Source organism: Plecotus auritus, assembly GCF_963455305.1.
Source record: "Plecotus auritus genome assembly, chromosome: 2".
Taxonomy (NCBI): Eukaryota; Metazoa; Chordata; class Mammalia; order Chiroptera; family Vespertilionidae; genus Plecotus; species Plecotus auritus.
Window position 1 is genome coordinate 14925861 of NC_137771.1, and position 26520 is coordinate 14952380.

At 39.9% G+C, this 26520-nt stretch overlaps 2 protein-coding genes across 8 annotated transcripts; one reads left to right on the plus strand and one right to left on the minus strand.

Moving 5' to 3' along the window:
- Nucleotides 1-3053: 3053 nt before the first annotated feature.
- Nucleotides 3054-7609, plus strand: PNRC2 (proline rich nuclear receptor coactivator 2). 2 transcript variants are annotated; one of them, XR_013959970.1, is made up of 3 exons: nucleotides 3054-3828; nucleotides 4684-4889; nucleotides 5631-7609. XR_013959970.1 is itself a non-coding variant. In XM_080656898.1 (2 exons), exon 2 carries the CDS (start codon nucleotides 5649-5651, stop codon nucleotides 6063-6065), a length of 417 nt encoding a protein of 138 aa, XP_080513024.1. In that variant the 5' UTR covers nucleotides 4752-4889; nucleotides 5631-5648; the 3' UTR covers nucleotides 6066-7609. The 2 variants fall into 2 exon arrangements, 1 of the variants encoding a protein (XP_080513024.1); XM_080656898.1 differs by lacking the exon at nucleotides 3054-3828 and having other exon boundaries at nucleotides 4752-4889.
- Nucleotides 7610-9942: 2333 nt separating this feature from the next.
- SRSF10 (serine and arginine rich splicing factor 10) lies at nucleotides 9943-22492 on the minus strand. Of its 6 annotated transcripts, XM_080656894.1 has the most exons (7): nucleotides 22339-22492; nucleotides 20741-20847; nucleotides 16395-16496; nucleotides 14922-15084; nucleotides 14638-14691; nucleotides 14400-14501; nucleotides 9949-11232 (listed from the first exon to the last, which is right to left on the minus strand). In XM_080656894.1, the coding sequence occupies exons 1-7, from the start codon at nucleotides 22401-22403 to the stop codon at nucleotides 11172-11174; spliced, it is 654 nt and encodes a 217-aa protein (XP_080513020.1). In that variant the 5' UTR covers nucleotides 22404-22492; the 3' UTR covers nucleotides 9949-11171. The 6 variants fall into 6 exon arrangements, with proteins under 6 accessions (XP_080513022.1, XP_080513021.1, XP_080513020.1 ...); XM_080656896.1 differs by lacking the exon at nucleotides 14400-14501 and having other exon boundaries at nucleotides 9943-11232; nucleotides 14638-14688; XM_080656895.1 differs by lacking the exon at nucleotides 14400-14501 and having other exon boundaries at nucleotides 9943-11232.
- Between the last annotated feature and the right edge of the window lie 4028 nt (nucleotides 22493-26520).

Here is a 26520-nt window from a genome sequence, read left to right on the forward strand (position 1 = left end):
GGTATCAAGCCTGCAACTGAGGTACATGCCCTTGACCGGAATTGAAACCTGGGGGACCCTTTAGTCTCCAAGTCGACATTCTTTCTGCTGAGCCAAACCGGCTAGGGCTATTTATTGACTCTAGAGACAGAGGGAGGGAGAGAAAGAGTTAGAAAGAGAGAAAAAGGGAGATCAAATTGTTGTTCCACTCATTTATGCATTCCTTGGTTGATTCTTATATGTGTGCCTGACCTGGGAATCAAACCCAAAAAAAGTATTAGAAAAATAAAGTGCTCAGACTGAAACAATTGTTCACTTTACAAACCATCTATCTATATACATAAAAGGCTAAATGACTGACCGTTTGTCCGACCGACAGGCCCATACATATGACATGCACTGGCAATTTATTTATTTATTTTTTTAAAATATATTTTATTAATTTTTTACAGAGAGGAAGAGAGAGGAGAGGGATAGAGAGCTAGAAACATCGATGAGAGAGAAACATCGATCAGCTGCCTCCTGCACACCCCCTACTGGGGATGTGCCCGCAACCAAGGTACGTGCCCTTGACCGGAATCGAACCTGGGACCTTTCAGTCCGCAGGCTGACGCTCTATCCACTGAGCCAAACCGGTTTCGGCCATGCACTGGCAATTTAAAAATAAGCGTTGAGCCCTAGCCGGTTTGGCTCAGTGGATAGAGCGTCGACCTGTGGACTAAAGGGTTCCAGGTTTGATTCTGGTCAAGGGCACATGCCCAGGTTGTGGGCTCGATCCCCAGTGGGGAGCGTGCAGGAGGCAGCCAATCAATGATTTTCTCTCATCATTGATGTTTCTATCTCTCTCTCTCTCTTCCTTCCTCTCTGAAATTAATAAAAATGTATTATTTTAAAAATAATGAAAATAAAAATAAACGTTGACTCTCGCATGCGTGATACGTATAAAGCTCTTGCTGGTGGCAATCGCACGCAATGTCAGAATGTATCTGAAGATCAACTATTGGCACAACGTACCTCAGAAGCTGAAAGAAAACAATATAGTCAACAGAATATGTCTGAAGACCAACTATTGGCACAACCATACCTCAGAAGCCAAAAGAAGCCGGCATCGTTGACAGAATGTATCTGAAGACCAACTATTGTTTAATAAATTTATCAACTATTGTTTAATCAATTTATCAGTTTTTAATCAATGTTGTTTTTATATCATGGTTTTGTTGTTTTCATATCATGTCTTTGTTGTTGTTATATCATGTTGTTGTTGTTGACTTATTAATCAATTTATCAATCATTAGAGGCCCAGTGCATGACATTAGTGCACTCGATGGCAGGGAGGGGTGCACCCTTTTGCAGTCCAGAAGCCCTCGGGGGATGTCCGATTGGCTGCATAAGTGCTGCCGTGGAGGTGGGCTGCTGCCTTGGCCAGCCGTCAGCCTGGCTTGTGGCTGAGTGGTGCTCCCCCTGTGGGAGTGCACAGACCATTAGGGGGCAGCTCCTGCGTTGAGCGTCTGCCCCCTGGTGGTCAGTGTGTGTCATAGCGACCGGTCGTTCCACCATTTGGTCGATTTGCATATTACCATTTTATTATATAGCATTGTTTTTATCAATGCTGTTTTTATATCATGTTTTTATTTTTACATCATGTCTGTTTTTATATCATGTTATTATTTACTAATCAATTTATATGTTATTTTCATATACATTTTACTAATTTTATTCCATCTCTGACACTTCTATTATAGAGACAGGGCAAATTGCAATATTTAAATATTTTGTATTTTAATTTTATACTGTATTATATATATTTTGACACATTTTTTGCAGTAACGTAATTACCATACAAATCTTTCTTCTAATTAATTTCCTTTCAATGTGTACAAATCCATGCACCGGGCCACTAGTTATATTAAAAAATACAAACCATTATATTAAAAAATATATTGTAAGGGTCTTTTCTGAAGTCAAAGTTTTGATCTGCTTAAATATAGCTATTTTTCTGGCCAGATATCTAAGCCAGCTTTTTAAATTTTTTGAAGTTTATTTTAGAGGATCAGAGAGAGAGAAACATCAATCAGCTGCCTCCCTAATGCACCTGGCAGGAATCAAACCCACGTTCCTTTGGGTGCACAGGAGGATGCTCTAACCAACTGAGCCACACTGGCCAGCGCAGCTTTTTTATCACATGCTCAGTAACTAGCAGTTACCATGTATAGTGCTTTTTTTTTTTTTACAGTGCATTTTGACTATAATAGTACCAGAAAGTCCCATGCTCAAAAATATCTCTTCTACACACTTTACCAAATTAATTTGATTAACAAACTCTTTTTTAAAAATGTAGTCGCTTAGGTAGTTTTCTTAAGAAAACTTAAGACTGCCCGGCTGATGTGGCTCAGTGGTTGAGCATGGACCTTTGTACCAGGAGGTCACGGTTGGGTTCCCCCGTCAGGGCACATGTCCTGGTGTAGCTCTGTTCCCAGTAGGGGGCATGCAGGAGGCAGCCAATCAATGATTCTCTCATCATTGATGTTTCTATTTCTCTCTCCCTCTCTGAAATCAATAAAAATGCATTTTTTTTTTAAAAAAAAGGAAAACTTAAGACCCAGAGCCAGAACATTGTGTGGGGGGAGAGGGTGAGGGTGGAATGGGGATAATGGCAGTGAAAAACTGAAGATTAAAAAACGAATTATGTGGAACTTATAAAAAGTATATAGGAATCCAGTAACAAAAATGTTCATATCGTCATAGACATTGGTGTTCTCTTTTTTAACACTCACTTTGGATGGCTCACCCGCTCACTCCACGGAAGTTGCCCTTTTCCTAACCCTGCACCCCGCTGGCATAAGCCACCCAACTCCCGCTTTTCACTTACAAACTGGTCAGGAAGGGGAATAAGGAAGCCCCCATTCTTTCAACAAATTCATCTTGTGCACTTACACTGTTCTCATAAAAATAAAACCTAGCCTTGCTCCTCCAGGGTTTTGGGGTGTGTGTGGCAGATACGATGAAGGGCTCCAATGGAAGTTGGGACCAGTGGGGACCCGGAGAGGAAGCGATGGACTTGGTCCGCGCCAGTCGGAAGGAAATGCGTTCACAGCGGAGGCCACTTCGGAAGAAGGTCGAGGCCGGGTGCGAGGACAGGAGGAGCGAAGTTTGCTGGCGAGACGCGGAGTGACGGGAGTGCGAAGGGCAGAGGGCAGGCGCCGGGCCTCGGAAGCAGCTCCCGTCTGTGAAACACGGGCGTGCGGCACGGGTGCTGAGCCCAATGGCCCCTCAGTCACTCCCCGGGTCCTGAGGGCCGCGGGAGAGCCAGGCGGGAGCTGCTGCCGGGCCGGCGGCGGAGGCCCCTTCCAGGCGCCGAGCGCGCCGTAAGAGCGGGCTTCTTGGGTCGGGGCGCCGGCGTCGCGATCCGCCAGGACTGAGGGCACAGGCCACCAGGCCAGGAGCGACGGGGGAAGCCGGGCAGGCGCCTCGGAGGAACCTAGCGTCACCAGAGGCCGCTGCAGGGCTTCCCGACATGCTCCTCTCCGGGAGGATTTCAAACCCTCGGCAACAACCCCCGTCGCAGTCGCCCCGCCGCCCAGCAACAGGCGGTGGCCCTCGCCTCATTGGCTGGCCCCGCGTCCGCGCGTTTTGATTGGCTGTCGTGCCTCCCGGCCGCTCCTGCGCTCGCCGCAGCCTCCATTTTATCGGTAGAAACAGAAGGAGGAAGTCGTCGCGACCCTGAGGTGGCCAGCAGCTGGGTCGTGGGTGCTCGTGGGCTGTGTCCGTCCCGTGCCTCGTCTCTCCCTGGAAGGGGAGGGGGCTTCGTTACCAGCAGGAGTCGCCGCCGCAGTCCCGAGCTTGAAGTCGGTGAGTGGCGGCCCGTGGGCGCGGCCATGTTGGTGGCCGCGCTCCCCATTGTTGGGGGAAGGAGGCGAGATCCGGGAGCCTGTCGGGGCGCGGGCGGCCGGAGGACCGGGTTCCCGGGTTCCCGGGTTCTCGGGTTCCCGGGCCCGGCGGAGACAGGCGGAGCCCTGTCGGAAGAAGCGAACTTCCGGGCTTGCGTTGTGAGTGACTCAAGGCCCAGGAGATAGTAATTTATTTAAGGCTGTTAAATAGGGCCCTTTTACCCTTCCAAGGGGGCTTACTGGTAACTTCGTTTCTCATTTCTTGGAATATCGAGTGAAAATGAAGTCTTGAGTGTCTGATAATGACTGTAGGGAGGCATTTTTATATGCTTAAGATGGGAACCGGCTTGGCGTGTGAGAACTTACTTAAAACGGGGAGGAGTTGAGTGTTCATAACCAAAGGAAACACTGCATGATTAAACCTGTTGGGAAAACAGGCTTTGTGAAAACGATGTGTCGAAAGATGACGAATTCTCTTGGGACTTTAATAACACGATCTTTTTAGAAAACGAATTTTAAGCTAACTCAACATTGTGGTCACAAAAACCGTTTGAGAATCTGAAAAGTTCCCGGGAAAAAGATACAGCTTATGGGGGGACTTGCAGACACCCGTCCGGTCCCCAAATTCCCTGGGAAGGAGTGCCTGGGTCTCACGGTGGAGAGTTCTTAAGTGACAGTTACAAGGTAAAGCAAGCCATCTTCAGATTTTCTGCCGTTTAGTTCAGGAAGTAGTCGACTATTTCTGTAGTAAATATAAACGACCACTTTTTCTACTGTGTTTTTTATTTGAATTAATGAAGTCACTTTCCTTTTCTAGCTAAGACTTCTCTCAAACTTGTGTGCTGAGGAGACTCAGATGTTGGCCTCAGCTCCTAGGCTGAACTCAGCAGATTGGCCCATGAAAACTTCTGTATTGAGACAAAGGAGAGGATCTGTGAGAAAGCAACATCTATTATCCTGGGCTTGGCAACAAGGAAGAGGACAGGTAGTGGAAATCCTGCAATCTGAAAAGCAGACTGAAAGGTATTTAAAAAATCCACGTTGTAATGGGGTAAACATTTTATGGTAGACTCATCCTAAACCACGTGTTTTTATTTTTAAATAGAGGATTTTTCAGATTTGTGGGTAAGGTCATTTTCTTAGAAAGGTAATTGCATATAATGAAATGTGAACATATAATGAAGTTAAAGCAGCTAAATAGCACATTTAGAAAAATTTTTAAATTGATTTTTAGAGAGATAGAGGGAGAAAAACAGATTTGTTGTTCCATTCATTTATGCATTCATTGGCTGCTGCTTGTATATGTCCTGACCAAGGATGGAACTTCAACTTTGGCATATCGGAAGATGCTCTAACCCAGTGGTTGGCAAACCGCGGCTCGTGAGCCACATGCGGCTCGCGAGCCGCGGTTTGCCGCTCCGTTGACTAATGAGTTTGCCGATCACTGACCTAGACTAAATGTTACCATGTAGTTGGAAGCTGTGAGGATTAGGCAATTGTGGCATATTGTGTGCAAAGAGGTAAAGGGTAGTAGTATATGACAGTGGTCGGCAAACTCATTCGTCAACAGAGCGGCAAACCGCGGCACATGAGCTGCAGTTTGCCAACCACTGCTCTAACCAACTGAGCTACCCTGCCAGGGCTGAAGAGCACATTTTTTAGTCTTCCCCAAGGTTTCTGGAGTAACAAGTTGGGGCTCTAGAAGCTCCTTAAAGTTTTGAGTTTTTCTTAATGGAATCTTATTTTGTTTCCATTCATTTACAGGTGACAAAGAAGCTGAAGATGGGTGGTGGAGAGAGGTATAACATTCCAGCCCCTCAATCTAGAAATGTTAGTAAGAACCAACAACTTAATAGACAGAAGACCAAGGATCAAAATTCCCAGATGAAGATGGTTCATAAGAAAAAAGAAAGAGGACATACTTATAACACATCAGCAGCTGCATGGCAGGCCATGCAAAATGGGGGGAAGAACAAAAACTTTCCAAATAATCAAAATTGGAATTCCAGCTTATCAAGTCCCAGCTTGCTTTTTAAACCTCAAACTAATCAGAACTATGCTGGAGCCAAATTTAGTGAGCCGCCATCACCAAGTGTGCTTCCTAAACCACCAAGCCACTGGGTTCCTGTTTCCTTTAATCCTTCTGATAAGGAAATAATGACATTTCAACTTAAAACCTTACTTAAGGTACAGGTATAAAATAAGATAAAGTACTAATGTTTAAAGTAGGGTAGTTGACAATAGTTTCATACCAAATTCAATGCTCGGTAATTAACCTGTGTTAAACCCCACTAATTAATGTAGAAAATATAGACTTCATCTTGTTTTGTGTTGCTGTGCACTGTGATGTAATGGTAGTATCAGTGCCACTTAAAATAATTAAGTTACTGATAACTGTACTTACATCAAGTGTTCTCAATTGAGTAACTTTTAAGCAAAACTTCAAGTTTAGATTTGGGGAATGGTAAAGGAGTCAACTTTTTCTCTTGGGGGTAAAGTACTGATTAAACTGAAAAGTGGTGAATGTGGAAGGGGCACTAGGAGCTATTTAGAATGAGACTGTATCCCCCATTGGCCCCGTTGCTTACATGCAGTGGACAGGTGACTGCAACCAATGTGCCAAAACCATTTTTTATAGAAAGTTATTTGGTGGTCACAGAGTAGCTTTTAAAATACATTTTTTGTATTCTAGCACTGCACAGGCTATTCTGATAGTGTTTGGCCTCAAATCATCCCTGCAAAGCTTGCTTAAAGTAGGGAGTTATATAATGTGAAAGTACCTAGGAAAGAAAGAGCCATGTAAATACATGTAATATACTTGTAGCATATGTAAAGTTTTGCCATTCATCTTAACAAAAATAAGAGTATTTTAGTATGAATTTACTAATGTAAGATCATGGACTCTTTTTTACACTATGGCCTAATTTTAAAGGTCCGAAATAAAGTTTGCCCTTGTGCTAAAGTGCCAGTGTATGTATGTTATATGATCTGGTTGTAAACTATATTTCAAAGTAAATCATAGTGTCACTAAGTTTTATATAACTGAAAGGTTTTACAGCTGCTAAAACACTTCCTATTTGTAAAAGATGTGAAATGCAGTATGGGACTATTTTAATTTTTATTCCTTAAACCCAAAGATAAACTTTGTTAAAGGTCTATCCAACCTTAAAAATTCATATTCACTTTGAATGTTTTTAACCTATGATACAAGTATATTTAATCATGCCAGAGTTTTGTCACCATTAAGTGCAACCAGGGGACCACTTACACAAAATATTTCTTGCATAATATCTTGATAACATGTTTGACCTACTTTATAAATAAATGCTAAGGATGTTAACCAAATAGTAAATTAAAAATGTGTAAAGATCAATTAAAATTCTGATGTAGCCCTGCTGGTGTGGCTCAGTGGTTGAGAACTGACCCACAGACCAGGTCACCAGTAAGATTCTGGGTGATCCCAGTGGAGAAGAGTATGCAGGAGGTGGCAGATCGATGTTTCTCTCCCTCTCTAAAATCAATAAAAACATTAAAATAATTTGTCAGTGCCCTATTTTCTAATTTGGCAGGGTGGTGTTTTTTTTTTATATTTTCAGGCAGAATGACCAAGTTGTATTTCTCCAAATAAATTAAGGTGAGCTAATGTTGCCCAACTCAATTATACCCTAAAGACAAGTTTGTCATACTTAAATGTGCATATATGAATTTGAAACATGAAATTAAAAATAAAACTGCTTTTTCTACCCAGTGCCTTTTTTACTTTATAAAATATTGCTATGACTGCCTACTACTTATTCTTAGAATGCACATAATTAACCCTACTGAAGATCAGGTTTGGTTTTAATTACTTTTGAGACATCCCCCTCCCCCACAACTCAAGACTAACAGCAAAAGGCTGCAGGCAGAATAAAGCTGCTGAATTTGCTAAGTTGAGTAAAGCAGGTTTAATTACATCTCCCCCCTATTCTATTTTCTAAGGTGATTTGGGTTTATAGAAAAAAAAAAGCACAAGAATTCCTAAAATGAATGAGAACCCTTCCGATTATTTGTCGAGAATCCTTTAAATTCTATACTAGCATGGCAAGGCTATATTTATATTCTACAAACTGGGAAATAACTGATTTGTAGGAAATCAACATTAGAGTCTGTTACTGCCCCCCTCCCCCCCATTATATCTGGTGTCATTTCTTCAAACACCAAAGTATTGCCAAGTTTTTTTTTTAGTACATTGAGCAATTCTCACTACAGATGTCTGATAGTTTATGGTTTGCATACATTTAAATGCAGTGTAAATTGGGTGGTAAACAATACAATATACAGGAGATGGCCTGGCTAATGTGTCTGTAGTTGAACAGCAACCCATGCACGAAGAGGTTGCTAACTTGATCCCCAGTAGGTGGAGTGCAGGAGGCAGCTGAACCATGTTTCTCTACCCTCTCCCTCTCTCTAAAATATATTTAAAAAGAAAATATATATATTCAGGGGATGTATTGTAGAACTATATACCTGAAACCTATAATTTTGTTAACCAGTGTTGCCCCATAATTTCAAAGTGTAGCCCTGCCTTGGCTTGATTGGGTGTTCTCCCGTGCTAAAATGTCACTGATTCCGGGTCAGGGCATATGCCCTAGTTGTAGGCAGCTGATGTTTTCTTTCTCCCTTCCTCCAACACCACATACCTTAGAAAGGCATAAAATTGTGGTTAGCCTTACAGGTGACAGGAATTTCCCAAATCACTGTACTTGAGGAAACCAAAATATACTTATAGGAACCTATCCTGTAGGGCTGAAACCAGCCATATTGTGAGCCTTATGGCAATCTTATGATGGCAGTGTATAATACCTGGAATCCGAGTTCATAACCTATCCTTACATTTAAATTCTAGTAAGTTCTCTTCCTAAAACCAAGAACAAAGTGGAAAGAAACGGGGGTTTGGGGCAAGTTTTCTAGTGTTTAATTGCTTTCTCGTAGGCAATTACTTTGTAAAACAAGGGCAGTGTATCTCTTAAAACCTTACACACAAAAGAAAGCCCCAATATTTTTTGGCTCCTAGACCAGTTTATTTCTCCAGTATTCAAAGAGATGTGATCCATAAAAAACTTCACATAGGCCTTTTACTTAACTACTCTGGCAATTTTCAATGAAATGAATTTAACACGCCTTGCTTTTTATTCCAAACAAAAAAAAATCCCATCTTTAATATAAGGGTGAAATAAAGGTTAGGAATACATAAATGTAAAGCACTAAACATTAACAATGTTGGAAGAAGGGGCAGAGGATGAAAACCCTAGAAAGAACCTTTCCATAGCAACCAGTCCTGTCTTATAGATGTCAATAGCTGGAGACTAATAGGTTGCTTTTACTTCATTTATCAATGAGAACAATTTATTTCCCAGGATTCTTAAAGGCTTTAATAGACCTCCTGGCAGAATGCCATTAGATTATTCCTGAGCTACCTCTCTGCTGTCGCAAGTCACAGCTCCCCTTTATTTCAGAATATCTCAGGATTTTGTAAACAGGAATATGATAAAAATGCAATATAATATTGAAATTTGGGAAACCAGCCTGGAAAAGTGTCACAAGGCTTTAAGAGCTTGGGTTACATTTAACCTCTTCCATTCAGAAGAGTCAAAAAATACTTTTTGCAATTCAACCTATCTTATAAATCTTCCCTCTCAGCGAACCTTAGATTCCCTTATGATTTTAAGCTATAAAAAAACTTCCCATTTGTTAAAAAGTGCAGTGCGAAACTGTGACAAAGATGAACTAAATGAAAAATCATGGACTCTAGTTAATCTGCCATTCTCTATGTATCTTGGCCAAGTTCAAATTTTAACATGAGTAAAAATAACCTCCAGTTCAGGATTGAAAAACTTACATTAACCTCCAGTTCATACCTCCCCTTAGTTATGTGCATTCTGCTATATTTTTGAAATCTTTACAAAATCCATATTCTTAGATGAATAACATTAAGTTTAAATGTGGCAGAAACATGACAAAAAAAGAGCAATGGAATCAATATATAGGCAAATAGCCTTCATATCCTAATAAGGAACTAAGGAATCCAAAACATTTTGTGATACTATAAAAGTTATTTATTCACTATACACAGAACATGTCCCCTACAAAATGTACATGTCAATCACTAAAAAGTATAACTTGGCGAACATTTTCTCAGTTACAGAACATACTAAATCAGTTGGGATAACAGCTCTCTGTCTGCCTCAATCTAATTATAGCACCCAGTGTCCTGTATATCTAATGCAAAATGAAATACTTTTGGGGGGATTATTTCCTAATGTGTTTGAGGAGGCAGTTAACAATTTAATATAATTCTAGTATATTACAGTCACTGCACAATAAATCAGTTTATTACAGATCAAAACATTTTTTCATTATTTGTATTAATGGGATGCAAACAGAAATACCAGATACTTTTTAATGGCAGGTAACCACAAAATTACTTATCTTTGATAGTATACTGGGTTTTATAATTACATTAGGATATGGTGTAAAATATTGTCAAACAATATACCTCAAAACAATGAGGCCATACTGTAATGTTATTCACTAGATTGTGCTCAGACATTTATTGAATAAGTGAATTTTAAATCCATTTTTCCTCCCAATTATCCAGTACAATTGTTGCTTATAGTAAGGGCTCAGTAAATGTTGGTGAATATGCTAAGAAAGAGGTGAGAAGAGATGTGGAACCTCTTAACTGGATGTCAAGTATTATAATTAGAATTTACCTGGGAATAGTGTTTATGGAAGATGTAAACTGCACATGGCATACAGGTAAATAAACTCAGATGCCAACAAAGCAAACCATTAAACAGTAAAACACTGGCACTGGAACAAAGGCAATATTTGCCAATAGCAAAAATGTATCTGACTTTAAGAGATAACCAAGAAAAAGTTTATATTGGACCATGCCTTTTCTCACCCAATTCAGTTTCAGACAGACCAAAAGAAGCACTGTAGGAGACTTAGGGCTGTCTACCGTGATATTCAGACATCCTAGTTTCCAGTAATTTATTATGGACCTGTTATCCATGAATCAATATAAACCTACTCAGATTTAGGGATTAGTTTCCACAAGTACAAAGCTGAATTTCCTTTTATTTGTCCTAAAATGCTTACTTCCAAACTTGAAGGGACTTCAATTATTCCATGTAGTTTCAATAACATTCTTTTATCTTTTCAGACCAGAGTCAAAATATTCACACAGTATTCATACTGCAGCACCTTCCACCCACCCTTTGGTCGCTTGAACTGCCCTTCTTTGGTTCTTTTTCCGCTTTCTCAGATCTTTCTTGAAGTGTAGTAAGCAGAACTGTACTGGGTATTCCAGCTGCAGTTTGGTCTTAAATAAAAGAAGGATGTTTGTCAGTTTGGTTTTCTTTATTCTTCTCTGTGGTATACAGGATTTAGTTAGTTGAACTTGATGTAGCAGCTTACTGGGCCAGATTTTCAAGAGAATAGTACAATAGTTCCCAGGGTTATACCTTAATAGCTCATACACTAAGTAGCACACCTTTTCTTTCTCACTGAGGCATTATCTGTCATTTCTCTTCTTGCTTATTTGGTTTAAAACAAAAGAGAGGTGAAGTGTCATCCCTCACTTGAGTCTTGATGGTTTAATATATTAAGCATAGTGCCAGACACACAGTAGGTACTCAATAATTGTGTAACTCAAGTATGTAACCCAAAATTAAAGCACTGTGCAAGGATCCTCATCAGTATCAGTAGGATCCTAACTATCATGGGTTCAACTATAATATAGTCCTTTTGAAGCTCTGTTACATATCTTATCAGAAATAACACAGATGAGTCTAAAAATAAGACACAAGTAAAAAAATGAAAATACAAGGGCTTTTAATTCTAGAGAGACTGAGAATCATCTCCTCAATCTACTTTTCTCAAATTGTAGTCCATTAAAAAAACCAAAACACAAAACAAAACAAAAAAACAACCACCAAACCACAAGAGGACCAGGTTTGGACTCAATAATCTGGCCCTTTCTTTGTGCCTCCTTTTCCTTATCTGTGATAGGGGGAAATAAAAGTATCTTTCTAATAGGGTTTTGTGAAGAGTAAAGGAGCTAACACATAAAAAACTTTTAGAACAGTGTCTGGCACATCATAAATACTCAATAACTATCAGCTATAATTGTTGCCATTATTTAGTAGCTGGAATTCAAACATCTAAACCAGCTCTCCAAAATAATTATCACTTACTAATTGCTCATCAAATTCAATGCAAAAGCATTTTAAACCATGTCATAAACACAAGACCTAAGGACTGGGAAGAGCAGAATTATTGGTCTACCCAATAAACTTCTAATTAGCTGACCAAATTTCATTTTAATGCATATCTTAACACTACTAATAACCTCTGTTATTTAACCCAAGGGGCTTTGACATTACATAAGGAATTTTTAAGTACCATGTAAAAGATGTACCTTACTGGTAAGTTCTATTCATTTCCAAAGTAAAAGTTAGTTGTGCCTAGTGCAACACTGATTAAAACTATTCCTCAATCTACAAAAGATTGTTTCCATTGTTATTTTAGGATCTCATTAAAAACTATAATAATTCCAGTTAATCATTATTTCCTTCATTTTGTTTTTATTATAGCATGTTTGCTTCATTTACAGCAAGCAGAAAATAAACTGGGTCTTATTTTGATCCAAACATTGATGTTTTAAAGGTTGTACACAATATTAGTTAAAAAGAACATATAAAAATACCTTTTTAGAAGCTTCTATAAGAAAGAAAATACAGTTTAACCCCACAACTTTCCTCTTTGCTAGAACTGCAAACTACTGCTACAGTTTTAAATAGACTTTTTTTGTTGTTTAAACTATACATCCAGGAAAATCTAAAAAATTAAAGAAACGTGCATATAAATGATTGCATAGCAGAACATGAACATTAACTGCAAAACAGTAAAGAAATGAGAGTTAGAAATACTATCAAATATACAAAGGTCCTAGAATCAACCCTTTAAACACATTCCACAAACAGTATTTAAAAACCACCTTTTGTTCTTTACAGGCAAGGCCTATATTACTAAAAGCAAAATTGAAAAAAGCAATCCTCTAAAAGGAGTCGTTTTCCAACAATATTTCTTACTTATAACCTGGCAAGCAAGCAATCTAAAAATTTTGAAGATGCTAGCTTTTTTAATTCTGAAATGAGACTGGACACATCAAGTAACTTTTATTGTCCCTAAAACGATCTCTCAGAGAAATGCTAGAAATTATAAAATGGTTAAAGGGAATTGTTTTCTCATTTTTAGTCAGGTACTACACATTGATAATCAGTCAATTCTTTTTCATGGCACCAAAGAATCACCTAGAATGGGAGTGTTGTCTTTCAATTTGCCTCACATTAAATAAACAGGTGTGAAGAACAAGCCTCCTTCATAAAGAGGTAGGCAAATTTTGATACAAATGCACATACACCAAGTGCTATAAGCATCAAAATTTAGTTCTTTTGCACTATGTACACACACAAACTTACTGTGAAACAATTAACTTGCTTTTAACAGCAGCAAAAACTAAGCTATTATGGTCAACAATGTTCTTTCAAGTTTAGAGTAACTACATAAGAGCATCATCTCCACCTCAAATTTATTTGTCATCATTGACCTGTTCAAATTTTAAGGTGAGTTTTTCTGATGTTTGTATATTCCAAATCTTCTTAGAAACCAGAAAAAAAGCAGTGAAGGCTCCATGTTTCAATAAAAAACTCAATCTCCCTGGAAATGCTACTTAACCCAGTTGCATCATTCCCTAAGATGGTGGGGTTAAGAAAATAACTATTCCACACTGTGTCATAAATTAACTATTTTCACGGGCCTAGACATCTTAACAAGACAAAAAGGTCCACCCTGAACCTAAATGTGTTTGATCACTCAGTGTACTGTGGCTACAACTTCACTTTTGTATCATTCTATCTTATTAGCAAGCTATATTTCTAGGTTAACAAGTCTACCAAATATGGATATGAGTTTATTTTTAATAAGACAATGTTGCAAATTATGGTCAACCAACATCTTTTCACCAATACTTCAAGCATAAAAAATGAGAATCTTTACAAAAATATACAGAGACACCACAAATTGGTAGCTGCCCATAACATTAAACAAACTGGACTCTTAAGAGTGGCTTCTCAACAGCATATCACTTTAATTATAACCATTGCCTGGTACAGGGAAAACTGACAAGTGTTTTGTAAGCATCATTGCAACATTGTATTCCTGATAATTTAAGTAAACCAAACTATGAGTAAATGAATGATACATGCCTAAAAATATCATGGTTTATACTATCAGTGGCCACTGGACTTGGGACTAGTCCAAGACCTTGATCTAGATTTTGACCTAGACCTAGACTGTGATCTTGACTGAGATTTGGATCTAGGTGGTTCTTTTTTCCTTGGTTCCTTTTCATATCTTGAGCCAGACTTATAATGTGTTTTGGAATCTGTTTTAGAGGTGCCTCTAGTTTTGGTGTGAGATGCAGACCTAGAACGTGATTTAGCCTTCATTTCTTTCTTGGGCTGGGACTTGGACCGTGATCTTGAATTGGATTTAGATCTTGAAAAAGATCGATTTCGGTGTTTGAATCTTTCAAAACAGAGGAGAGATACAATTAGAGTAAAAATTAAGATTCTATATTAATCAAATTTATTACTTTTAGAGCAAAAGTTCACTCTGAAATTGAAAAAAATGTATAAGTCTCTTTCAAAGCAAAGTTATTTACCTATCATTGTCGGAATGGCTTCTGCTACGCCGTGGTCTTCCAGTCGGTCTACTGCTAAAAAGTACACCAGAAAAAGCAAACAGTGACAAATGTCTATTTACAGTCTTATAAAGTTTCTAATTAAAAAAGTGAACCATAAAACTTTAAAATTAAACACTAAAATATTTTTAGTCTCAACGAAGCAAACAATGTATATAATTAGAAGTACACAATTTTTTTTTTAAAATTTAAAGCTAACAAACATAAGTCTTTCTTGACAGATCACTGTGCTACATCACACTTACTTTCTAGGACTATAGGATCTTCTATAGTTGTAATCAAAGGACCGACTTCTTGATCTCCTTCTTTCATAACTTCGGCTTCTAGAACGCCTGTATCTGTCATAATCATCATAACGTGAAGAACTGTACACATTCCTCCCTTCCTTGGCTTTCATCTGATTTGGAGCTATGAAATACATAGAACAGAAATATTTAGAAATATATAAATGACTTTTGAACTAGATGCTATTTTGGAGTCATCTCACCCTTTCATTCATTAAGAATACAATTAACAATGACAAAATACTTACTGGTAACCTATGAACAATGTGTGTCAAAATGCAGTAATAGCCCTAGCCAGTTTGGTTCAGTGGATAGAGCATTGGCCGGTAGACTGAAGGGTCCCAGGTTGTAGGCTCAATCCCCCAGTAGGGGGCGTGCAGGAGGCAGCCGATCAATGATTTTCTATCACTAATGTTTCTATCTCCCTCTCCCTCCCTCTGAAATTAATAAAAAAAATATTTTAAAAAAGGCAGTAATAGCCGTAACTGGTTTGGCTCAGTGGATAGAGCATAGGCCTGCGGACTGAAGGGTCCCAGGTTCGATTCCGGTCAAGGGCATGTACCTTGGTTGCGGGCACATCCCCAGTAGGGGGTGTGCAGGAGGCAGCTGATCGATGTTTCTCATCGATGTTTCTAACTCTCTATCCCTCTCCCTTCCTCTCTGTAAAAATCAATAAAATATATTTTAAAAAAAAAAGGCAGTAATATACTGTCATACAATTTTAATAGGCCACGACAAAGAAAAGCATAAGAGAGCTCTAACATTTACTGAATGCCTCAGGCACACCCACACCCCTAGACAGTCCTCAATATTTTTATCTAATTCTAAGAAGCAGGTACTTTACATATGTGTGTATATAACATCCAGTAATCCATCACCCGACCCAAGACCTAGAGGTTACCAATAGCTTATGTTTCCCCTTGCACTCCTCCCCTCAACAGCTATTTTAATCTCTGTATTTTTGTTCCTTGTCCAAGATAACAATGGTTGAGACAGAATTCAAACCCAGGTCTATCTGACTTCAAAGCCTGTACTGTGCTGCCTTACTAGCACAGTTAACACCCGCATAATAAAAAACACTGATATAAAATCTATTCTAGGTTTAATCTACATAGCCTTTCCCAGTCTAATTAATGCTATACACTCACATAATAACCCAATTATGTTTTATGAGGAAGAAAAACAGCTTGAGACCCAAAATTTTCTGAATTTTATCCTTCAGTTTCACTCCCAGTAGATTAAACATGCCACAGCTGACAGCATCAATGCACTTAAAGGAGTCCAAACATAATTCAGGCATTCTTGTCTGTACATTACCTTATGTCTACCCCAAAACTTTGTAATACATCTAAAAATATGATGAAACAAAGTATTCAAGACATTCTATCTTTTCAAATGATGCTTTATAAACATATCAGGCATAAGGGTACTTACTCTTCCGATCTCCCTGTGCAAACTGTATTTCAATCTGGCGACCACAAATCCATTTTCGGTCCAAATTATGTAAAGCATCTTCAGCATCACGAACATCTTCAAATGTGCTAAATGTTAAGGGGCTTGGGAAATTTTGGGAACTTTGATAATGAGTGAAAGTTCACTTGGTAAATCTTGAACAATTCACAATATTATTAATCTTTCATTATTACTCTAGAAAATCTATCAGACCCCTCACTAGCTGGCTGAATCAGCTATAAATACTTCACAATATTAAAGCACTTGTAAATTTCCAAGGCATATGTTTGAAAACACATGTGAATAGTCAAACTATTATTGAAATAAATTATAGCTGAAATAACCAAATAATCCTATCAAAAAACTTTCCTGTTTTAAGAATTAACTTTACAAAATAAGACAAAAAGAAAAACAAGTGTCAGTTCTGTTGTATGTTAAAACAAAAATCTCTTAAAAAAATAAATCCAAAACTTTTTTCCTATTTTTATTTCAAATGAAAAAAAAAGAAAATGCCAATAGTTCTTGTGTAAGCAAGCAGAATGAATATACCTCACCTACGAGAGGAAAGCATTAACCTTAAATTTTGCTGTTTTTCTCAGACATTTCTAACATTATTGTTTATACCAGACAGGGAAGAATGGTAACTAGCCACTTGCAATAATGTAAACAAAACAGAATCAAGCAATACTCAAGTTATCACTGTACCAAACGTGTATTACAGCCATGCACAGACAAGCATGCTCTCAAGAAATAACTAACAATTTCTATAAAGATTCCTGGACTGAAAAGCCCTAACATCAATGATACTAACACAGCATCCAACCAAGAAGTGAGTTTGGGACTACCTTTAAACTTGAGAATTTCGATATTATCTAGCAACATAAAGCAGGAACTCTTGGTCCCTGATTTGTTTTTTAATATATTTTTATTGATTTCAGAGAGGGAGAGAAACATCAGTGAGAATCTTTCATAGGCTGCCTCTTGCACAGCCCACACTGGGGATGGATCCGCAACACGGGCGTATGTCTGACCGGGAATCCAACCATGACCTCCTGGTTCATACGCAGATGCTCAACCACTGAGCCATGCCAACTGGGCTCTTGGTCCCTGGTTTTTATCTCAGAGGCTAAGTTGCCTTGTTCTCTCCTCAATGTCAGCAATAACAACACAAACTCTTGGCTTTTCACTTATTTCTGTCTAAATTTAGTGTCTTTCCTAAAACCACCATTCTAATGGAAGTCAAGCACATATTCAGAACAGTACTTGATGTAAAAGCTTTGGAAAGGGAGCTAGTTAAGTTTGAGTGTAGATTTTCATTCTATCCTAAGGCACAATTTGAACTTGCCTATTTTTCTATTTCTTAAATTTGAGAGATTTTGAGAGCAGAATGAAAATTACTCCAAGTGACATACTCCCTCCCTCTCCCCCTTCAAGACTGACACTGATCTTCTTTTTTCCCAGAGACTAAAAGGTTGGCCTCACTAGATTTCCTCTTTTTTGTGCTAAAGTAAATTAAGGACCATGGTGGGTTCCCAGCTCCCTTTTCCTGAGGGCGTTATTATATGTGAGTTAATGTAGAGGGAGAGGTTATCCCAAGTCCAAAATCATAGGACCTTCAATATGACAAGACAAAGACTGACTGGGAATTTAATACTATAACAGATCAGCCTTCAAGGTTAATGCAGTTGGGTTCTAAAATAATTAAAAGACATAAGTTCACTTAATGGGTATACTAATTTATTTGTTACTTCAAGAAACAGAATGTAATAACCTTTTAAGGGACTTAGATCAAGAGGTATAAAAATTATTAACGAGACCAAATCATCAGTTTTGGCTATCCTCAAAACCAGAATCCTGGGTTGGATGAACAATGGCAAGGTTCTACTTTACCTTTAAAAGAAGGCAAGTGGGCACAGAAGGGGCAGCCAAATGTCATTCTGATGCCACTTATGGAGAAATCTCTACTCAGTCTTCTTAAAAAGACTATTTTAAGACCATAGAAAAGACCATCCTACATAATAAAAGGCTAATATGCAAATCAACCGAATAGTGGAACAATCAGTCGCCATGACATGCACTGACCACCAGAGGGCGGATGCTCAACGTAGGAGCTTCCCCCTGGTGGTCAGTGCTGGGCTCACGGCTGGCAAGCGTAGTGGCAGTGGCAGGAGCTTCTCCTGCCTTCGTGGGGAGTGGGCCTAAGCTGGCAGTTGGACATCCCCCGAGGGCTCTGGGACTGCAAAAGGGTGCAGGCCAGGCTGAGGAACGCCCCCCCCCCAAGTGCACGAATTTTGTGCACCGGGCCTCTAGTATGTGTATAAAAAAAAGTAAATTTTCCTTTAGATGACAACTCTTTCTGTCTTAAGTATCACATACTCTTGAGTCAAACTACTGCTGATCCTGGGTCACAGGCCACTCTAAAACCCGGTCAACATTGTAAGCCAGAATGCATTGCTACTTTAAGAAAAAAAAAAAAAAAAAAATCAAGCCAGATATCTCTTACCCTCTTTGTAATACAGCTTTGCAACAAACTGCCACAACTGTCCTTGATCACTGGCCCTGTGGGAGTATCAACTTTCCACATTTGCTCATTAAGTCTCACTAGGACTCCAGTTTCTTCCTTTTTTAAAAAAAATTTTTCCTTTCATTTATTTTTTGATTTCAGAGAGAAAGGGAGAGATAGAAACATCAAGGAGGATCATTGATCAGCTGCCTCCTGCACGCCCTCCCATTGCAGATCAAACCTGCAACCCAGGCATGTGACCTTAACCAGAATCAAAACCAGGACCCTTCAGTCCGCAGGCCTATGCTCTATCCACTGAGCAAAACTAGCTAGGGCTCCGCTAAGTTTCAAGAGACATAGTGAACTTTAATAAGGAAGAAATTTCCCTAGCCTGAAGCACACAGCCCAAACCTTTGTTGTCTCTGAGAGATGATCTCAGTGAAGTAATGTCGCCGTGAAACTCTGGGCCAGGGAATGATTTCCAAAGGCCTTTTCCAATCTATTCGGAGCCAACCGATCATAAGTGCTAAAGTAGTGCATGGTCAGCAGGCATCACAGACCCAAGTTCCAGAAGTTAGGAAGATGTGTGTGCCCCGCAGCAGCCACTTTAAAATCTATCTATAAACAGGTAGTTTCTCTAGTAGATCTGACCCTGCAACACAACCAGAACTGTTTCTAAGTAGTTCCCAGTACATGCATCTCTCCTTTTAAGCATAAGCATGGCTCTGTGGAGTCAGATTGACCAGAGAACCTCATGCTACTACTCTAAAGGGCACTGCCTACTATCCTATGGCATCTGACCACCTGGTCCAAAACAGAAATATGCTAAATTGTAAGCTTAAAACATTATATCCTAGTACACTTTAACTTGCAAAGCTACGAAAGTGCATTATATAAGACCACAATCACAACATCCAAGGCCCACATAAATCAAGTTACAGGTTTTGTCCCTAAACCAAACCGGAATAATTTTGAAAATTAACTGCTTACAAAACATGAAGGGAAAAAAAAAAGGAAAAATAGTTATTCTGTAGGATACATCAGGTATGATTCCTTTAATCTTGGCCATCATTCAACTTCATCTTGACCTTTAACTCTTTAAGTGCTTGTCAGAAGGACTTGTCATGAGATGCTTGGCCAAATATGACAGATGGCTTTATCTTTAACTTTGAAAAACAACCTTTTCCCCCTTTTGTAGATAAAGCGAGGCTTTGTCTCCCATTAGGCTTGTCCTTCTTCCAGCTTTTCTTTACTTTTTCTTTTCCCAAACTCTCCCTTCTCTTCAAGCCTGATCCTTAAGAGGTCTTTGGCTTGTCTACTTGCCTTAAGTGTTGAACTCTACTCTAAAGGTTCTTTCATGCTTTCTCTTTGGGGTCGCCATAACTGTACAGCTTTACATTCTCTGAGGTAACAACAGAGGACAGCAAATTAGGGGACAATATTAAAGAGTTTACCTCATTGTTATACAATTTGTTTCGATCAAGTGATTCAAATTAACAAACAAGAATACCAAACTTTTCATTGCTAAGCACAAGAACATATTAACTTTTAATTTGACTTACATTAAAGGTGGTAGAAAGAGTGTATTCAAATTCAAATCACATGTTATAATCATTGATTTGAGTTTCAGCAGCATAAATGGGAATTTAAATGTCTTACTATTTTGTATTAACTTAAACAGAGCAATGTGAGTTAGAATTAATTTTTAAAAATGGGAAGACATAGACATTTAAAAGAGTAAACCACTTTTTAGATGTTACCTCTTACATAAACTTGAATTTCAAACTCCAACACCCCTCACTAATCAGCCATCTGAAGAAAGGATATTGAACATAAGCAAATCCTCTTGGACGGCGAGTGTAGAAATCAAGTGGAACATACACATCAACTATAGGACCATAACGACCAAATTCGCGTCGTAAATCTTCAGACCTAAAACATCATAAAAAAACCCCAAATTTTTATGTTCACTTCCTTAAAAAGGCTTTCTAAGAAATAGGTATCTCTCTTTATTTTATTTTTAAAATTTCTTTATTAAGGTATTACATATGTGTCCTTATTCCAGGTATCTCTTTTTTAATATCTCAGTTAATGAAAGGACTGTCTGTGTCCCTGGGTGACCTGAAACAGACAAGCTTTCTAAATCTCAATATTAAGAGCCAATTTTAAGAATACACAAAAAGCATACATAGAGGCAATGTATCTTTCTGATAAAGGAAGGCTAAAATCCAAGATTTCGGAAGATTAAAAAATGGAGTTTATGATAAAATCCATTACTGTTTTACATGACCAGGAAAACAGACATTTAAGGGTACTTGATCACAATTTATCTCTACTGTTTATCCACATCCTTCATTTTTCACAAAAGGTATAGAAGCATTAGGTTGTATGTAGTTATTGCTAATGTGTGGGTTTTTTTTAAGTTTCAAGTTAACTCTATACTCTGAATAATGCCAAACACATATATTCACCCTAAAATTTTAGCGACTTGTTAAATTGTTTGAAAGTAATGTCACAAATATATATAACTCCTTAAAAATGTCAAATGACAAAGGGGAAGTTTTTCCAGAACGCTAGAATAATCACTATTGTTTACTTCCCCTACTTAAAACCTGGACAGAAAAATGTAGATTATACAAGGATAGCAAAAATATTTGATTTCGGGGGTGGGGAGAGTAGCGTGATTATTTGTGAAATACAAACTCTCACTTTGTGATAAGATCTCTTTCAAAAAATTCTAACAGCAATTCCAAGCAATTAAGGGAATTGTGAGAACAAAGGCAGGTTCTGGATTAATCCAATTTAGTAATCAACGTCCTCCCGGTAGAGGCTTCTTAAACCCCCGTTCTCCAAGGGTGACCAGTATTTCCGGGAAATGGGGAGAACTAGTTCGTACCGTTTAACTGAAAAAAAAATGTGATGTTCCAAAACTTAACAATATTCCTTTTCTTTAAAGGTCTCCATTTTAAATATAACAAATATAAAAACAAAAAGGGGGTATCAAACGCTTTGCCGCACTCCCCTCCCCCGACCCGTTATTTCGCCGCAAATTTTTTTAATTAAAAAGAAAAAACGATCCCTGGCCGAGGGGGGCGTGCACCTCAAAGAATGTGAACTTCAATTCAATGGGGAGCGGATGTTGGCCGCGGCAGGGGGTGGAAGCCGGCGAGGAAGCCAGGAGAAAGGGGCCCCGAACTGCCGAGGGGGAGGGGGACTGAAACCACGCCACGCGGCCCGCGAGGACCAGGGGCGCCGCCCTCGCTCCCACGCGGCGGTAGAGTCGGCAGCGCGGCCTGGTTCCGGCCTGAAACCCGCCATCTTCGACCCTCCCCTCCCCCGGCCCCGCGCGCCGCCGCCGCCAGGGTCCTCTCCGAGCGCCTGCGGCCTCCTCGTGTAGACCTGGAGTACTTTCCCTGTACTTACCGGGTATCGTCGGCCACATTCCTTACGAACAGAGACGTGTTGGGGGGACGCAGGTAGCGGGACATGACTGCGTGAGTCTCGGCAGAAGCACTAACGGGCTCAACAAACCGTCCACAGCTCCAGCACTGAATCCTCACACACACTGCCAGAGGGCTCCGCTACGGCAACTGCCTCTTATCGCGAGACTTCACTCCCGCCTCCACTTCCCCACCCCCTACCTGGGCGCCGCGCCGGCACTGGCAACTGTTCTTTCCCGCGAGATCTCTCGGCGTGCGCCTGCGCATGCGGATGGCTGGGATACGTGCGGTAGCCAGGGTCTCATTCATTGGCCGTTCGCACTGCCTCCTCCCTTCCCCCCAGCGCGCGTTTTCTTTCTTTAATGCCTTATTTTCCCGCCCTTACATTCCTTTCTCCCCTGCCCCCTCCGCCAAGTCAGAAAGCAGATATATATATATTTTTTACTCCTATGCGAAACTTTACAGCTATTACTAACTGGACGGAGTTTTATACATTATAATTCCGAGAGGCCACCATATCATACGATTTCCTGTGTGGTCCAAGTTATGCCCTGGCTTTTATTAGATCACTGACCAGCAAGAGAAGAATTTACAGCTTCTCCTATTGAGTTGTAAAAGGGGAATATGTGTGTCCTTGGAAAGAGATGGGCCTGTCTCTCCCTTGCTTTCTGCACGTATTGGGCGCGTTCCCTGAGAGCCTTTGTCCAGGCTGCCCCTCGCCCAGACCCTGCACGGCCAGTTCCTCCATTATACACGCTGTTTCCTTCTGATTTTACGCATTCTCAACCTTTGGGTTGCAACTCAAACTTCACATCTTAGTCTCGGTTGTCAACTACAGTGTATTGTATTTCAGTGGTTCTCCAACTTTTTGGTTTCAGAATCCCTTTACAAAGGATTTACATACCTCTGACAAATTATGGAAGACTCCAAAGAGCTTTGTGTATGTGGGTTATAGTTATTAATATTTACTGAATTAGAATTTAACATTATGAACATTTTGACACAACACACAAGCAGACATTGCACTACCTTTCAACACATATCATATAGCCTCTGGAAAACTCCACTCTACATTTGTTAGAGAAAATGGCAAATAGTGTAGTATAGTTTTGACCTTGGAGACTACCTTGAAAGGGTCCTGGGGCCCCTCCCAGACCACAGTTAAGGAACCATTCTCTGCTCTGTCAGACTCCATTTTTGGAGCTGAAGGGATCATCTTTCAGAATGCCTCTGGCATGCAGTGCACTGCCAAGCAGCTAGCAGGGACACAAGTCCTCTTTAATTAAATGAGCTTTTATTTTATAAACGCAGTATTTTTGTAAACGCAATATTTAGGACTTCTAAAGCAGTCAAGTGGTTTGACATGGGTGATGATAGTCTACTGTATTCTAAGGAGCTATTGTTTTTCTACATTTATGTTTTCCAAGAAGGTTTGGACAAAATTTATTAAAACATTTACTGATTACCTACTATGTCTCAGACATTGTGCTAGATGCTGGAAGTTCAGTGATAAAAAACATAGAGCTTGTTTTCATAGAAAATAAGTATGTAAACAACTAAATTAATTGCAGATTTGTAATATGAGACAGTAATATGATAGGCTTGGGTTTTTTAAAGATTTTTTTCCTAAAAACAGATTTGCACAGCGCTAACTTCAAGAAGGAATATACCTGCCAAGGGCTCCTGATGGTTAACTGAGCTCAGATTTATGGAGTCTAGCAGCCTTGCTGACAGGGTCTCTCACAAAAACGCTGCATTTTAGGGAAAAGGCACAGATTATGCTGCCAAATCTTGTTTACTGCTTTCCTCCCTCTGAGCCGATCCTTATAAAGGAGTTCTTGGAATCTCTTTTGACCAATTGGGAGAGACCTGCCCCATACAACCAGAGCTATACAAATATATCCGCATTTGCATCTTTATTGATCAATCTATAACCACCAATCAGGGTGCTCAAAGATGACCAGTTATGACAGTGCTATTTGGATCAATAAAACTGCACATTTGGTTTTCTCATTTGCATAAAAATGAACCAGGGAGGGTACTTTGTAAAAGTTGGCCTCCCCTTTGTCTCAGGGGGGAGCGCACTTTCAGTTTCCAAACTGCCCATCTGATTAGAGTTTCTTGCTCTACACTGTCTCAGTTTCCGTGGGCAAACAATCAATTAGAAGCATGCTCTTTAAATTTGTTTACTAAGATATGCCTGGCATTCCCTATATTTTATAGATGAGGAAACAGGTTTACAGAGTGGTCTAAACAAATTAGGAGTTTCACTTGCTTATTTATTTTTTATATAATGATAAATCAGGAATAGGGAGTACAGGACTGCTATGGCAGCCTCAGGATATCCAGGCTTCCCTTCTTTCTTTCTTTTTTTTAAAATATATTTTATTGATTTTTTACAGAGAGGAAGAGAGAGAGAGGGATAGAGAGTTAGAAACATCGATGAGAGAGAAACATCCATCAGCTGCCTCCTGCACACCTCCTACTGGGGATGTGCCCGCAACCAAGGTACGTGCCCTTGACCGGAATCAAACCTGGGACCCTTCAGTCCGCAGGCCGACGCCCTATCCACTGAGCCAAACCAGTTTCGGCCCCTTCTTTCTTTCTTCCCCATTATTCCCAGCCCTGACATCTATACTCAAATTGCCTCATGGTCATAAAGTGGCTGCTGGAGCTGTGGGCGTTATGTCTACAGCTGAGGAAAAAAAGGGGTAGCACAAAGTTTGAAAAGCATGTGCTAGGACTTCTGGTCAAGATGGCAGCATTGGTCCATTGGCTCTCCTGGTCTCCAGCTTGCCAACTGCAGATTTTAGGACTTCTCACCTCCATAATCATGTAGTCAATTCCTTAAAGTAAATTCATTTATATAATTGATCAATCAATCACATACACACACATCCTATTGGTTCCGTTTCGCTGGAAAACCCTAACACATATGGCTGTACTACAATCTGTTTACCCATTCACCTCTTGCTGGATATTTGGATTGTTTCAGGTTTGGGGCCATTATAAATGAAATTTCCATGAACATCAGTGCACCAATCTTTTCGTGGATATATGTTTTCAGTTCTTATAAGTAAATAGAAGTGGAATTGCTAGGTCATATGGTAGGTCCTCCCGAAAACAGATGCCAGGAGGGAGTGAGAGATGCAAGATATTTCTTTGCGTTAATGCCCACAAAATATGAAAAGGAAAGGGAGCAGGAGAAGGGAGGGTCCTCAGGCTAGATCTGACCCTGTAAACATAGAGAAGGAAGCAAGGAAGATTGGTTAGGAAGAACCTTATATTTTAGTACAGCTCTGAGAAAGTTTCACTAGCTCAACGGGGAGCTCTGGCATAAAGATCACCCATTGAGGAGTCCTGTGTTGGGCAAGAATGGCCAGGCCCTAGCACAGTCTTTGGTTGGACCTGCCTGGGAAGAGCATGGCCTCAACTCAGATGCTGCAGTGGATCCTGAAGGCGCTGCAGCTGAGACTGTAAGCTAACTACACACCTAGTGGTAGCGTCACTCTTGAAGGGAGATCTAAGGGACACACTTCCATGGTGGCCAAAGTCCATACCTTGCTCTGTGTAGATCCCCTTATTCTTATACTATTGGGAGCAGCTCTGTTATGGGTCCTGTGGATCTCTCTAAGGGGAAAACTCAGAAGAGGGAGATTATTGGGATGAACTACAGCCCCTGTAGCTGCAGTTGGTCTCGGGCCACAACTGGTACTCATCCTCTCCCTCTTCTCCTATCTTCACTTTCTACAGTCACTTCTTAAATCTTTTTTTTTAAATATATTTTTTATTGATATTTTACAGAGAGGAAGGGAGAGGGATAGAGAGCCAGAAACATCAATGAGAGAGAAACATCGACCAGCTGCCTCCCGCACACCCCGCACTGGGGATGTGCCCGCAACCAAGGTACATGCCCCTGACTGGAATCAAACCCGGGACCCTCCAGTCCGCAGGCTGACGCTCTATCCACTGAGCCAAACCGGTTTCGGCCACTTCTTAAATCTTGATAGCTTACCAGTGGTGGTCTGAGCCCCTGGTCACCATGCCCTTCTCAGGCCAGGGTTGCCTGAGAAGGGCACTTGTCCATTCATGTACAATCATCAAAGAATATCAAGAGGAGCTTAACTAGGTCACCTGGGTTCCACATATATTCCTTCCTAACCCC

Bases quoted from the DNA above. Each gene is read 5' to 3' on its own strand.
- PNRC2 (XM_080656898.1), top strand. From the start codon at position 5,649: ATGGGTGGTGGAGAGAGGTATAACATTCCAGCCCCTCAATCTAGAAAT.
- SRSF10 (XM_080656892.1), bottom strand. From the start codon at position 22,403: ATGTCCCGCTACCTGCGTCCCCCCAACACGTCTCTGTTCGTAAGGAAT. The intron at 20,848-22,338 runs GTAAGTACAGGG...ATGATGTTTTAG, and splicing joins AATGTGGCCGACGATACCCG to GTCTGAAGATTTACGACGCG. The intron at 15,085-16,394 runs GTAAGTACCCTT...TGTATTTCATAG, and splicing joins TGCACAGGGAGATCGGAAGA to CTCCAAATCAGATGAAAGCC.